At 41.3% G+C, this 14,850-nt stretch overlaps 1 protein-coding gene across 4 annotated transcripts in view; it reads right to left on the minus strand.

Annotated features, from left to right (window-relative positions):
* Positions 1 to 14,850, minus strand: part of LOC140737724 (probable E3 ubiquitin-protein ligase HERC1) — a 273,953-nt gene that overhangs the window by 196,935 nt on the left and 62,168 nt on the right. For all 4 annotated transcript variants that reach the window (XM_073064301.1, XM_073064302.1, XM_073064299.1 and 1 more), the window contains 5 exons: positions 14,723 to 14,848; positions 8,607 to 8,816; positions 8,374 to 8,526; positions 3,878 to 4,010; positions 2,748 to 2,939 (listed from right to left, as the gene is read on the minus strand). In XM_073064301.1, coding sequence (XP_072920402.1) covers positions 2,748 to 2,939; positions 3,878 to 4,010; positions 8,374 to 8,526; positions 8,607 to 8,816; positions 14,723 to 14,848 — 814 coding nt within the window. The remainder of the gene's footprint in view (positions 1 to 2,747; positions 2,940 to 3,877; positions 4,011 to 8,373; positions 8,527 to 8,606; positions 8,817 to 14,722; positions 14,849 to 14,850) is intronic.

Genomic DNA, 14,850 nt, shown 5'->3' on the forward strand with positions numbered 1-14,850 from the left:
GATGACCAATTTTGTCCCTTGCTATCATTTTGCTCTTAATATACCGTATCTATAAAAGCCATTGGGTTTCTCCTTCACCTTGTCTGCTAGAATACCCTCATGCCCTCTTTCAGCCATCCTGATTTTCTTCTTAAGTGCTCTCTTGCATTTCTTATACTCCTCAAGTACCTCAACTGTACCCTCCTACCTTTACCTGTTATGCGGCTCCTTTTTCTTTTAAACCAGGGCTCAATATCTCTTAAAAACCAAGATTCACTAAACCTTTTATTCTGCCAGGAACATACAAACTCAGTACCCTCAAATTTTCACTTTTAAAGGCCCTCCAGTTACCAAGTATACCTTTACCAGAAAGCAACCTGTCCCAATCCATACTAGTATAATCCCATTAATGTGGTCATCCCTTTCTTATTGCTCACCCAGATAGCCTCAGTAGATGAGCTCTCCAGTCTGTCCTGTTTGAACACAGCTGTGACATTTTCCCTGCATAATAATGCCACCTCTCCCCCTTTCATCCCTTCCGCTCTATCAAGTCTAAAGCAACAGAACCCTAGAACACTGAGCTGCCAGTCCTTCCTTTCTGCAACCAATCTCACTAATGGCTACCTCCCTCTGCACTGGATCCTAGACTTCATGACTGGGAGACCTCAGTCAGTCCGGATCAGGAGCAGCATCCCCCCCAGGGCTGTGTGCTCAGTCCACTGCTGGTCACTCTGCTGACCCACAACTGTGCTGCAACACACAGCTCGAACTACATCATCAAGTTAGCCGATGACACAACCGTGGTGGGTCTCATCAGCAAGAACGACGAGTCAGCTTACAGAGAGGAGGTGCAGCAGCTAACAGACTGGTGCAGAGCCAACAACCTGTCTCTTAATGTGAACAAAACAAAAGAGATGGTTGTTGACTTCAGGAGGGCATGGAGTGACCACTCCCCACTGAACATTGACAGGTAGAGATCGTTAAGAGCACCAAATTTCTTGGTGTTCATCTGGCAGAGAATCTCACCTGGTCCCTCAACACCAGCTCCATAGCAAAGAAAGCCCAGCAGCGTCTCTACTTTCTGCAAAGGCTGAGGAAAGTCCATCTCCCACCCACCTTCTGAATATCAGAATTCCACACGCTGAACCATGCCCTAAGCTCATCCACCTTTTCTACAATACATGTTACATTAAAATATACACAACTCAGAACATTAGTCCCATCATACTCAACCTTTTGATTCCTGACTTTGTATGTAGGCTTAGCTTCCTTCCCCGTTACCACTCCACTATCTGCTCCGGTGCTCTGGTTCCTATCCCTCTGCAACTGTTATCTAAACACACACACTCCCACCCTGCCACCTACCTATCATGCAGCACTAGCAAGGCTTCCTTTATGGATATTAGGCCCCTCATGTTCAGGTGCAAACCATCCCTTCTGTACAGGTCCCACCTTCCCTGGAAGAGAGCCCAATGTTCCAAAAATCTGAAGACCTCCCTCCTGCACCACCTCCTTAGCCATGCATTAAAATCTAAGATCTTCTTACTTCTGGCCTTACTAGCACGTGGCACAGGTAGCAAACCTGAGATCACAACCCTGGACGTCCTGTCCTTTAACTGAACGCTAAATTCCTTGATCTCACTTTACAGGACCTTGACACCTTTGCTACCCTGTGATTACTACCGACACGGACCACAGCCTCTAGCTGCTCACCCTCCCATTTAAGAATGCTGTGGACTCAATCTGAGATGTCCCTGACCCTGGCACCTTGAAGACAACACACCATCTGTGAATCTCGTTCTCATCCACAGAACCTCCTGTCTGTTCCACTACCATTGAATCCTCTATCACCACAGCTCATCTTTCTCCCACTTCCCCTTCTGAGCAAGTGAGCCAGACTCAGGTGCCAGAGACCTGACTGCTGTCGCTTTCCTCTGCCAGGTCATCCCCCTCAACAGAATACAAAGTGGTATATCTATTATTGAGGGGAAAGCCACAGGGGTACTCTGCATTGGCTGCATATGCCCTTTGCCTCACCTGATGGTCACTCAGTTACCTATATCCTGCATCTTGGGTGTAACGTCCTCTCTGCACCACCTGTTGATCAACCCATCAGCTTCCAGAATGATCCTGAGTTCATCCAGCTCCAAATTCATAACACAGTCAGCAAGAAGCTGCACTCTCACCTTCAATGCATGCCTTCTGGTATTAGACATTTCTACCCTAGGAAAAAGATACTCCCTGTCTACTGTATCTATGCTTTTCATCATCTTACGAAAACCTCTATCAGATCTCCCCCTCAGCTTCTACCATTCCAGAGAAAAAAAACTCAAATTTGTCCAACCTTTCATGATAACACATGCCCTCTTAACCAGGAAGCATCCTGGTAAACCTCTTCTGCACCCACCCCAAAGCCTCAATGTTCTTTCTATTGTGGGCAAGCAAAACTGCATGTAATACTCCAAACGTGGCCTAACCAGAGTTCTGAACCACCACCCACCCCTGATACAATGAAGACTATTGCACCACTTGTCTGGAACCCACACTGCGGCTACTCATGATTAAATCTAAGAATACAAAGGCACATGCATCCATCACACTGAATAAAAATGATCTCCATCTCGAAGTAAATGTCCTTATTCCAGTTCAAATAGATTCAAAAAAGTTTATAACAATAGAGGAAAATTTACAAGCTTGTTTGAAATAGCTACAATGTCCTGTAAAAAAAAACCTCAACAGGTTGAAAGAAATTGAATAACCACACTAACCATGGATCTCCCATTCAAGTTCTTGTTCCTCCACTAACAATGCAGCTGGTAAAAGCCTGTTTAGACAATCCAATGGTTGAAGAAGATCTAGAAGACCATCAAGCACAGGTTGCACAATGCTAGCAGGTAACAGCAGAAGAGAATATATCACCTGGCACAAAATACTTCCAGCTGCAGAATTAAAAAGAATCCCTAAAATAAAGAAATAATTTAAATAAGAATAAAATTCTCACCAATAAGAATGTTGTCTTTAATTTTCATAAAATTGCTTACTTTCTTTTTCTTAAATAAGACTACATTACATAAGCACTACAGCACTGTCAAAATAACTTACCGCAGTCAAACTATGCCAAAATTTCTCATCATGAGAAGTATTGTTAAATACATGTGTTTTCTGCAAAAGATTCATTCACTGGACAACTCAGAAATTACTTTCTCAGCTTGTTCTCATTAGGAACAAAGTAAATATAGAGCTAATACCCCTTACATTTCAGTAAATTGTTCTGGAAACAAGGAGAATTAGGATATCTTGAACTGCGATGTCCATTCCCATTTTCCCCAAAGAATCAGAAATTGATTGAAAATACATGAAACGTAATCCGATGTCATTTGGCATACAAGTTCACTTGACCAACAGGAAACAATAATGTAAAAATTCTCACTTTTACAGCCTTATCAACAATAGCAGCAAAGTTGCCATGAAAGTCAGGGAAAGACATTGGTAGTGAGGATCTTTGGATTTTGCAGATGAATGATTTAGTACAACCACAAGCCATGGACAGAACAAAGATCTGTTAATTGCTGGTTGTAATGATGTGACTCCCTTTAGTAGCTCTATTTAAAAACACTCAAACCAGTCAAGCAGGCATATGGATCCTTGGTTCAATGCATCATGCGAAGGGTGTTGCCACCGGTTTACTACAGCCATGGAAACATGTGGTATTGACACAGAAAGTCACACATTCAGCCTGGGGTTGAACAGAATGCAGAGACTGCATGCTTTCTGATTCAACTGAAAGAAAAATGTAGACATAGCGAAAGTACTGTACATAATTGAGGCTTGAAGCTAATAAACTGCTCATTTTAGGACAAAGAACTGTAACTGTACAGCAATAAATCAGGATTCTTACCATGCAATTTTTCCGTTACACTTTTATCCACTAAGCTTTCTTTCAGAAGAACAGCAGATCGTCTGTAAGTATCAGATGCATACTGCAGCAGCAATTGTAAGTGCTTATGCAGTAAATCCACGCTTAACTGGTCCTATAATTAAAAAAGTTATAAGACTGGTTCATAAAATGCTTATGTAACTGCTGACACCAGGCAGACAATCTCTGAAGAGTATTCATAATGGCTAGGGTCACCTGTCTTGTAAAGACACTGGCCAGAAGAAAGCAATGGCAAACGACTTCTGTAGAAAAATTTGCCAAGGGCAATCACAGTCATGGATAGACTGTGATTGCCCAAATTATACAACAAGGGACATTACAAACAAACAAACAAGAATATCTCCCTTCAAGATATTTAACATCAGGCTACAAACTTCTGCTACAGCAAAGTTAGGCTCATTAGCTCAGCCTTTGACAACCTAACCATTTACTTTTAATTCTAAAAGCACCAGTACCAGTACTGAGCAGACAGGGGTAATGATAACTGGAAGTGGAAAAGACAACTTGTGGCTATTTTCTTCCCCTGAAAGAGACACTAAGTTATAACTTAGTCATTGCTTTGTACATTTATTCTGACAGAGAGAACTAAACATGTAAAGTTTTTTTTAACTGTAATGCTAATTGCCAAACCAGCTAATGAACTCAAGGATGCTGATGATCTGAAAAGGAATTGCATCCAATAAAATTGTAAGGATTTAAGAAACAGGGGTAGGAAGATCCACTTCATCCCATTCTTCTCTTAGATAACCAATTCTCTATCCACATCAATACATTTCCCTCACTAACCTGTTTTCTTGACCGTTCCATTCTTTAATATTGGGGTCACACTTGCTGCAATCCAATTCACAGGGAAAAAAATCCAGAACTGATAGAACTGAAGAAGATGGTAAGTAGAACATCAACCCTCTTTAAAGTTATTTCTTTCAAAACTCTAGAATGCAGATCTTTATTTCCTTTGCCTTTGTGCTTTTAAGCTTACCAACTTCTCTAATATTGTTTTATTGACTAATACTTGGTTCTTTCATACCATTAAAACCTTTATTTTTAATACACCTGACTGGTTTGCATGTTTGCCTTTATAAGGGTAACTGTAAAATAATTGTTTCATTCATCAGCCATTTCCTCATTCACTATTCCAAATTCTCATTCTCTCTTTTCTCTTAGTGTGTACTTATAGAAGCTCTTTACAATTCAGTTTTATGTTCCTCATATTCTATCACGCTCTCCAATATCAATTTCAAGGCCCTTCTTTACAGGGTTCTTAAAATGCTCCCAATCCTGAGGCCTATTGCTATTTTTGGCAGCCTTATATGCATTTTCCTTTGATGAATCACTTCTCTATTAATTTTGTGCCCTAAAGGAATTAAATTCATTTTGAAGCTAACTACAGGTACCAAATCAACAGTTTTCTTTTCTCCTTTGTACCTTTTGCCTGTCCTTTGTAAATGCTGAATACCCCGAGTTATTTCACCACCAGCTTTGGGTATCCTCAAACCATGTTGCAGTATTTTTAATTAGAACATACTCATTTATTTCTATTAACTTGACATTGTGGGAGAAGATGGTTGCCTCTGACTGGAGGCCTGTGACTAGGGGAGTGCACAGGGATCGGTGCTCAGTCCATTGTTGTTTGTCATTGATATCAATGTTCTGGATGATAACGTGGTTAGTTTGCAGCAGCATCTGGACCAGCTGGAAAAGTGGGATGAAAAATGGTAGATGGAATTTAATGCAGACAAATGCAAAGGGTTGCATTTCGGTAGGACCAACCAGGGTATTCTTACTCAGTGAACAATAGGACACTGATGAATGCAGTAGAGCAAAAGGACCAGGAAATACATATCCATAATTCATTGAAAGCAGCAGCACAGGGTCATAAAGAAAGCTGTTGTCATACTGGCCTTCATAAATCAATGTATTGAATACAGGAGATGGGATATTATGTTGAATTTGTATAAGATGTTGGTGAAGCCCAATTTGGAGTATAATGTACAGTTCTGGGTCATCTACCTACAGGAAAGATGTAAATAAGGTTGAAAGAGTACAGAGAAAATTTACAAAGGTGTTGCTGGCCCAGGAGGACTTGAGTTTTAAGGAAACACTGAATTAGCTAGGACTTTATTACTTGGAACATAGAAGATTGAGGGGAGATTTGCTAGAAGTATACAAAATTATGATGGGTTTAGATAGGGTAAATGCAAGCAGGATTTTTCCCTGAGGTTGGGTGAGACTACAACTAGAGGTCATGGGTTAAGGAGAAAGGTAAAAAGTTTAAGGGGAACATGAGGGGAAACTTCTTTACTCAGAGGATTATGGGAAAGTGGAACCTGCTGCCAGTGCAAGAGGTGCATATCAACTCGATGTCAACATTTAAGTTTGGATAGGTAAATGGAAGGGAGAGATATGGAGGGCTATGATCAGGGTGCACGTCAATGGAATTAAACAGTTTAAATAGTTCTGCATGGACTAGATGGGTCAAAGGTCCTGGTTCTGTGCTATACTTTTCTATGACTCTCTCTTAACTTGCCAGCATTTAAATAGTGAGCCTTTAATTTAGTAGCTTTTTTTTAAAAACATTATTTCTATTCTTTGAACAACTTCATCCACTGATTTTGTGTTTTACCATTATTTTGCTTACTGCTTTCCAGCTATCCATTCTGCTTTGTTGAACTCCATCTTGAATCCCTTTTGAAATTTTTATCCTTAGTCATAGAGTAATACAGCAAAGAAACAGGCTTCTCTCCTCCTGTGCAGTTGAACTAGTCATGGTGAAACACTCATGTCTCTATGTACACTTTTTGAGGAACCATAAGGGAAGTTTGGATAGGTACATGGATGAGAGGGGTATGAAGGGCTATAGTCCAGCTGTGAGTATATGGAACTAGGCAGAAAAACAGATTGGCATGAACTAGATAGGCTGGGCATGTTTTTGTGCTGTAGTGATCTAAAATGCCATTAATCCAATAGCATCCATAGGGAAAAATCAGGCAGAGAATGAGACAGACTTGCAATATCTCCAAGAAGAGAAAATCTGAAGATGCTAACAATGCAAGTAACACACACAAAATGCTGGAGGAACTCAGGCAGTATCTATGGAAAAGAGTAAACAGTCGACGTTCAGGGCCAAGATCCGTCATCGGGACCTGTTGAAGGGGACTGTTTACTCTTTACCATAGATGCTGCCCAGCCTGCTGAGTTCCTCTTGCAGTACCTGCCTGCTCCTACTAAGCAACGAAAACGGAAGACTGGGAAGATGAAAGAAAAACAGAAAATGCTGGAGACAATCAGCAGTCAGGTTGCAACCGAGAGAAAAAAAAACAAATTAATGTTTCGGCTTGAAGAGCCTCCAAACTGGGATTGACTTTAAGTATTAACACTGATTTTCTATGTCTGACCTGCTGAGCTTTTCCAGCATTTTGTCTTTACACCTCCTAGCCTGTTTGATGATAACTCTTGGCACTTTCTTCCTGTTCCCATTGAGGCTGAGCTGCAGCTTCCTCCCTAAATACGTCATTCATAAAATGTCCAATCCCACAGATGCACCTGTGTCTTCACTTCAGTTCTAGTTCCTAACTAAAACAATTAGAGCCAGCAACTAGAGATACTTGTTGCTCATTAATGGCTTTTCCAGTTCTCAATAGTGCTAAAGACAGATGAGATAGATCAGGTGACAAAAGTCCCTACTTGCTTATGACCAAATTGGCTTATTACTCTGTAGTTGGTCTTGGAAAAAATGCAGAGTTAATTCAAACTCTTTTGATTTTTATCACATCAGTTCTCTCAACTGCAACATTAAGTGCGAAGGCATCAAAAAGTTATAAAGTTTAAGTTCAATTACTGAAATTCAACCATACACACGTATTCCGCCAAATGAAACAACACAATACATATAATGCCCACACATAACACATGAAGTAATTCTACCACTAGTAAATTAACAAATAATAAGAAGCACTTACACAAGTTAAAAAGAATACTGTATAACCCAACTGGCACATCATGTGTGATGAGACCTGGGTGGTGGCAGGGAGTTCAGTCGTCTTACAGCCTGGGGGAAGAAGCCATTTCTCATCCTAACAGCCCTTGCTCTAATGCCACCTGCCTGATGGTAGGGAGGGATCAATGACAATGTTAAGGACCTTGCTATGCAGCACTCCTGATAATTATTTCTGATGGGTGGAAGAGAGACCCCGATGTTATTATTTTTAATATTAATAATAAATTAAAATGAAAGTTATTATTTATTCATTCACTGTATGTGAATGCCAGCATTCATTGTCCTCCATAATTGCCTCAACTTAGACTAATTAAGAGTGAACCAACATTGGTGAGACTAGTGTCAGTTCTAGGCCAAACTGAGATTACCTGTAAAATTATCTGAGCCCCGTTTGGCTATGTTTGATTTCCCCTTATTTTATAACTGATATTCCAATATTTTTTCCCATTTCAGACATTACCTTAGTAGTAGAATTTGAGTAACAGTGAGCCAGAAGGTGTTTATGTAATGCAGACAGCAGCTGATGGACATGGGAAGGTGGTCCACTTTCTGTATGCCTTGTGTTAATCTGTTGCTTATCACTGTTCTTTTCCAGCTCTCCGAAAGCACGCTCCTTTGGAGACAGACAATTAAAAAAAACTGAGAAAACAGTGAGAAAAATCATTAAATTTTTGTTTAAGATAAAATGCTTACAGTGTAGAAGCTGATGTTCCTTAATAGAGTTTTCAAAAGGATCTCTGCTAAATGAAAGTGGTCGATATTTCCAGCATTGGATGAGTCCTGATCCGAATTGCACTTCTGTGAGAATCTTTCAGTCATGTCAACAGGTGAGCTGTAGCCTAACAGCGATGCAATGTGATTCTGATCCTGAAGGCTAGTCAGTATGATATCCAACTGCATTCTCTATTTCAGGAAAAAATGACAATTAGCTAAATTTCACAGATAATGTTTTTCACCAAAATAGATTTTGAATATATTACTCAATGACTATGATATTTCATAGAGCTATAAGTTAATTGGACAAGGGCACAGCTATCTACATATTTCATGCAAAGACATTTTCCTCCATGAATATTAATTGTTCAATAACAATTGGTTAACATTTTGGGCCAGAAAATAAACTAAACAATCAAGCAACAGTTTGAAATAATGACTGAAATTATTAATAAAAACAAGAAGGGGAATTTAGTCATAGAACAGATGCCAAGAATGTTGTTTTTATTTCATTTAAGCCAACAATGCTGCCTGTGGCAACAAATTCCACAGATTCACCACTCTCTGGTTAAAGAAATTCCTCCTCACCTCCGTTCTAAAAGGACGCCCCTCTATTCTGAGGCTGTGTCTGCTGGTCTGTGACTCCCCCACCATAGGAAACATCTTCTCCACATCCACTCTATAAGGCCTTTCACCACTCGATAGGTTTCAATGAGTTCACCCCTCATTCTTCTGAATTCCAGTGAATACAGGCCCAGAGCCATCAAACACTCTTCATATGACAAGCCATTCAATCCTGGAATCTTTTTTTGAACCTCCGTTGAACCCTCTCCAGTTTCAGCACATCTTTTCTAAGGGGCCCAAAACTGCTCACAATACTCCAAGTGAGGCCTCACCAGTGCTTTAAAAAGTCTCAACATTACATCCTTGCTTTTATATTCTAGTCTTCTTGAAATGAATGCTAACATTGCATTTGCCTTCCTCACCACAGACTCAATCTACAAATTAACCTTTAGGGAATCCTGCACTAAGACTCCCAAGTCCTTCTGAACCTCAGTTTTTTTATGTTTTCACTCCATTTAGAAAATAGTTAACTCTTTTATTTCTTCTACCAGAGTGCATGACCATACACCTTCCAAGACTGTATTCCATCTGCCATTTCTTCGCCCATTCTCCTAATCTAAGTCCTTTTGTAGCCTCCCCACTTCCTTAAAACTACTTGTAACTCCACCCATCTTCATATCGTCAGCAAACATTGCAACAAATCATCAATTTCGTCATCCAAAGCATTCATATATAATGTAAAAAGAATCGGTTCCAACACCGACCCCTGTGGAACACCACTAGTTACTGGCAGCCAACCAGTAGGGACTCCCTTTATTCCCACTCTTTGCCTCCTGCTAATCAGCTACTGCTTTTTCCATGCTTGAATCGTTCCGGTAATACCATGGGCTCTTATCCTGCTAAGCAGAACCATGTGTGGCACTTTGTCAAAGGCCATCTGAAAATCCAAATACATAACATCAACTGATTCTTCTTTGTCTATCCTGCATGTTATTTTTTTCCCCAAAGAATTCCAACAGATTTGTCAGGCAAGATTTGTCAAGTGTGACAGTGGAAAGTGTGTATGCAACTGCAGGAGATGGCAGAGGTACATAATGAATACTTTGCTTCAGTATTCACTACGGAAAAGGATCTTGGTGATTGTAGGGATGACTTGCAGTGGACTGAAAAACTTGAGCTTGCAGATATTAAGGAAGAGGATGTGCTGGAGATTTTGGAAAGCACCGAGTTGGATCAGTCACCAGGACCGGACGGGATGTACCCAGGGCTACTGTGGGAAGCGAGGAAGGAGATTGCTGAGCCTCTGGCGATGATCTTTGCATCGTCAATGAGGACGGGAGAGGTTCTGGAGGATTGGAGGGTTGCGGATGTTGTTCCTTTATTCAAGGAAGGGAGTAGGGATAGCCCAGGAAATTATAGAACAGTGAGTCTTACTTCAGTGGTTGGTAAGTTGATAGAGAAGATCATGAACATTTGGAGAGGCATAATCAATCAATCAATCACAATCATCCCTCAGAAACTGATTGGAAAGCTGAGCCTAATGGGCCTGAACACCTCCCTCTGCAATTGGATCCTAGACTTCAGTCAGTCCAGATCGGGAGCAGCATCTCCAACACCATCACACTGAGCACGGGGGCCACCCAGAGTTGCGTGCTCAGTCCACTGCTGTTCACTCTGCTGACCCACGATTGTGCTGCAACACACAGTTCGAACCATATCATCAAGTTCGCCGATGACATGACCGTGCTGGGTCTCATCAGCAAGAACGACGAGTCAGCTTACAGAGAGGAGGTGCAGCGGCTAACAGACTGGTGCAGAGCCAACAATCTGTCTCTTAATGTGAACAAAACAAAAGAGATGGTTGGTGACTTCAGGAGGGCACAGAGCAACCACTCCCTGCTGAACATCGACGGCTCCTCAGTAGAGATCGTAAAGAGCACCAAATTTCTTGGTGTTCACCTGACGGAGAATCTCACCTGGTCCCTCAACACCAGCTCCAAAGCAAAGAAAGCCCAGCAGCGTCTCTACTTTCTGCAAAGGCTGAGGAAAGTCCATCTCCCACCCCCCATCCTCATCACATTCTACAGGGGTTGTACTGAGAGCATCCTGAGCAGCTGCATCACTGCCTGATTCAGAAATTGCACCATCTCGGATCGCAAGACCCTGCAGCAGATAGTGAGGTCAGCTGAGAAGATCATCGGGGTCTCTCTTCCCGCCATCACGGACATTTACACTACACGCTGCATCCGCAAAGGAAACAGCATTATGAAGGACCCTATGCACCCCTCATACAATCTCTTCTCCCTCCTGCCGTCTGGGAAAAGGCTCCAAAGCATTCGGGCTCTCACGACCAGACTATGTAACAGCTTGGGGGAAGAAACTATCAGATTCCTCAATACCCAGAGCCTGGACTGACACCTTGCCCTACTGTCCTGTTTATTATTTATTGTAAATGCCTACACTTTTTTTGTGCACTTTATGCAGTCCTGTGTAGGCCTGTAGTCTAGTGTAGCTTTCTCTGTGTTGTTTTTCTTATTACGTAGTTCAGTCTAGTTTTTTGTACTGTGTCATGTAACAACATGGTCCTGAAAAACGTCATCTCATTTTTACTATGTACTGTACCAGCAGTTATGGTCAAAATGACAATAAAAGTGACTTGACTTGACTTGAATAATATTATTAGGAATAGTCAGCATGGCTTTGTCAAAGGCATGTCATGCCTTACGAGCCTGATTGAATTTTTTGAGGATGTGACTAAACACATTGATAAAGGTAGAGCCATAGATGTAGTGTACATGGATTTTAGCAAGGCATTTGATAAGGTACCCCATGCAAGGCTTATTGAGAAAGTAAGGAGGCATGGGATCCAAGAGGACTTTGCTTTGTGGATCCAGAACTGGCTTGCCCACAGAAGGCAAAGAGTGGTTGTAGACTGGTCATATTCTGCATGGAGGTCGGTGGTGACCAGTGGTGTGCCTCAGGGATCCCTTCTCTTCGTGCTTTTTTATAAATGAGGAAGTGGAGGAATGGGTTAGTAAATTTGCTGATGACACAAAGGTTAGGTGTGTGGTGGACAGTGTGGAGGGCTGTCAGAGCTTACAGCGAGACATTGATAGGATGCAAAACTGGGCTGAGAAGTGCCAGATGGAGTCCAACCCAGATAAGTGTGAGGTGGTTCATTTTGGTAGGTCAAATATGATGGCAGAATATAGCAGTAATGGCAAGACTCTTGGCAGTGTGGAGGATCAAAGGGACCTTGGGGTCCGAGTCCATAGGACACTCAAAGCTGTTATGCAGTTTGACTCTGTGGTTAAGAAGTCATATGGTACATTGGCCTTCAGCAATCATGGGATTGAGTTTAAGAGCTGAGAGGTAATGTTGCAGCTATATAGGACCCTGGTCAGACCCCACTTGGAGTACTACAATTCTGGTCGCCTCACTACAGGATGTGGAAACCATAGAAAGGGTGCAGAGGAGATTTACAAGGATGTTGCCTGGATTGGGATCATGCCTTATGAGAATAGATTGAGTGAACTCAGCCTTTTCTCCTTGGAGCGACGGAGGATGAGAGGTAACCTGATACAGGTATACAAGATAATGAGAGGCACTGATCGTGTGGATAGTCAGAGGCTTTTTCCCAGGGCTGAAATGGCTAGCACAAGAGGGCATAGTTTTAAGGTGCTTGGAAGCAGGTACAGAGGAGATGTCAGGAGTTAAGTTTTTTTTTATAAACGCAGAGTGGTGAGTGCATGGAATGGGCTACCGGCGGCAGTGGTGGAGGCGGAAATGATAGGGTCTTTTAAGAAACCCCTGGATGGATACATGGAGCTTAGAAAAAAATAGAGGGCTATGGGTACGCCTAGGTAGTTCTAAGGTAAGGACATGTTTGGCACAGCTTTGTGGGCCAAAGGGCCTGTATTGTGCTGTAGGTTTTCTATGTTCTAAAACAAAAACAAGATGTCCCAGACATAGCCCACCAAGTAATAATCCAAAGAGATTAAGAAATGTTTTCACATTATTGTGATTCTAAGAATCCTGGCCTTCAGCTGCTGAGTGTCAGGTTAAGGGCAAACTTAACTTCCAGTTGAAATTCAAAGACTCATATTCATAACACCAGACTGCTGTTGTTTTTTTAAAAAAAGGAAGAGGCCATTTAGTACATCCATGTCAAAGGTTGCTCAAATAGAGACATGTTAAAACCACTTCCCAGCTCTTGGCTCATAGACTTGCAGGTAATGGGTCTTCAAGTGGTGCTAGGCACCAGATCATGAGACTGAAGCCCACAACGCCCTATGGCTTTCAAAGCAGAGAGATGTCAAATACTTCTTCCAAATGTTTTAAATGTCCATATAGACTGATCAATCTTATAAATAGTTCAAATAGATTTAAGTAACTTCTTAAAAATTACTTTAAAAATTCACCTTAAGTAGCCAGAGCTACTAGAAATCAACATAAAGAAAAAAACATTTACTGTATTTGTACTGAAGTTCACCATATCATACAAGGGAACAATTCAATTGTATGATAAGATGAATTCTTGACCTCACAATCGATATCATTGACTGCTTGGACTGTTCTTTATTTATAACTGTATCACTTTATCCTGCATTCTGTTATTGATACCCTGTTGTACCAGCCCAGTACATTGAAATGAGGAAATTATATGTTTGGATGGCATGCAAAACAAAGTTTTTCCACTTTAATTGTGATGATTATAAAATTATTCACCAATTTTAAAATCAAAGTTAATGCCCAGGTTCTGAAGAATGTAGTCTTGCTACTAAATCCAGTGACTGGGATTGGCATAATCTGATTTGCTCGTTAGTTTCGTGCTGTCATTTAACTCCAGCTCATTCCTAATTTCTGCATTTTAACACACAGTATGTACGTGCACAGAAATCAGAGACAGGTCCACCCTCAGTTGTGGGTATTCTCGAAGGAGCCGATGTCGAGAGGGCTGCAAATCTCTTTATGTGCATTATTCTATTATCTATTAAAATGTGTGTGTGCCCGCACACTCCTGGTGGAGTTGTCGGGGTGCCGTCATGACAAGCTTTTTGCACCGATTTTTTTGGTGATTGCTCATCGTACAGCGTGTCTTGGGCATCTGAAACCTGGCAGAGCCCATCCCTGTCCAGGTTTTTTTTTTACGAGGTCAAGTTGCTAGGTCAACGCTCAACCCAGGCACAGATGAAGAGCCTGCAAGGGAGCCGGCTGGATTTGAACTCTTGCCCCGAAGTCCAGCGCTGATGCCACTACGCCACCAGCCGGCTAAAATATGCAAAACACTAAACAAAATGTCATTCAATACAGTGTAAACAGATGACAAAGGAACTAAAATAGTTTGATGGATAGTTATAATTTTATCTGAACAATACAGTCTGTAACCTACTAATAATCTTCGTTCATAGATTATACAAGTTAATAATAAGGTATAAAGCTACACAGAATATAAAATAGCAGTTTATGAATATCTTGTCAATATTAGTATTAATAATGTCACATCAGCACCTAACGATGGTGATGCTTACTTGTCCTTTTGATAAACTTTCCCATCTTTCTGGACCTTGAGGTAGAAGACTGTGTAAAAGCTCAGTACGTTCCCTGAGTGGAGGCAACAGTAAAGATGCACCAACCGAAAGTGTTTCATTAACTGCCT

The sequence above is a fragment of the Hemitrygon akajei genome, chromosome 13 (assembly GCF_048418815.1).
Source record: "Hemitrygon akajei chromosome 13, sHemAka1.3, whole genome shotgun sequence".
Classification (NCBI taxonomy): domain Eukaryota; kingdom Metazoa; phylum Chordata; class Chondrichthyes; order Myliobatiformes; family Dasyatidae; genus Hemitrygon; species Hemitrygon akajei.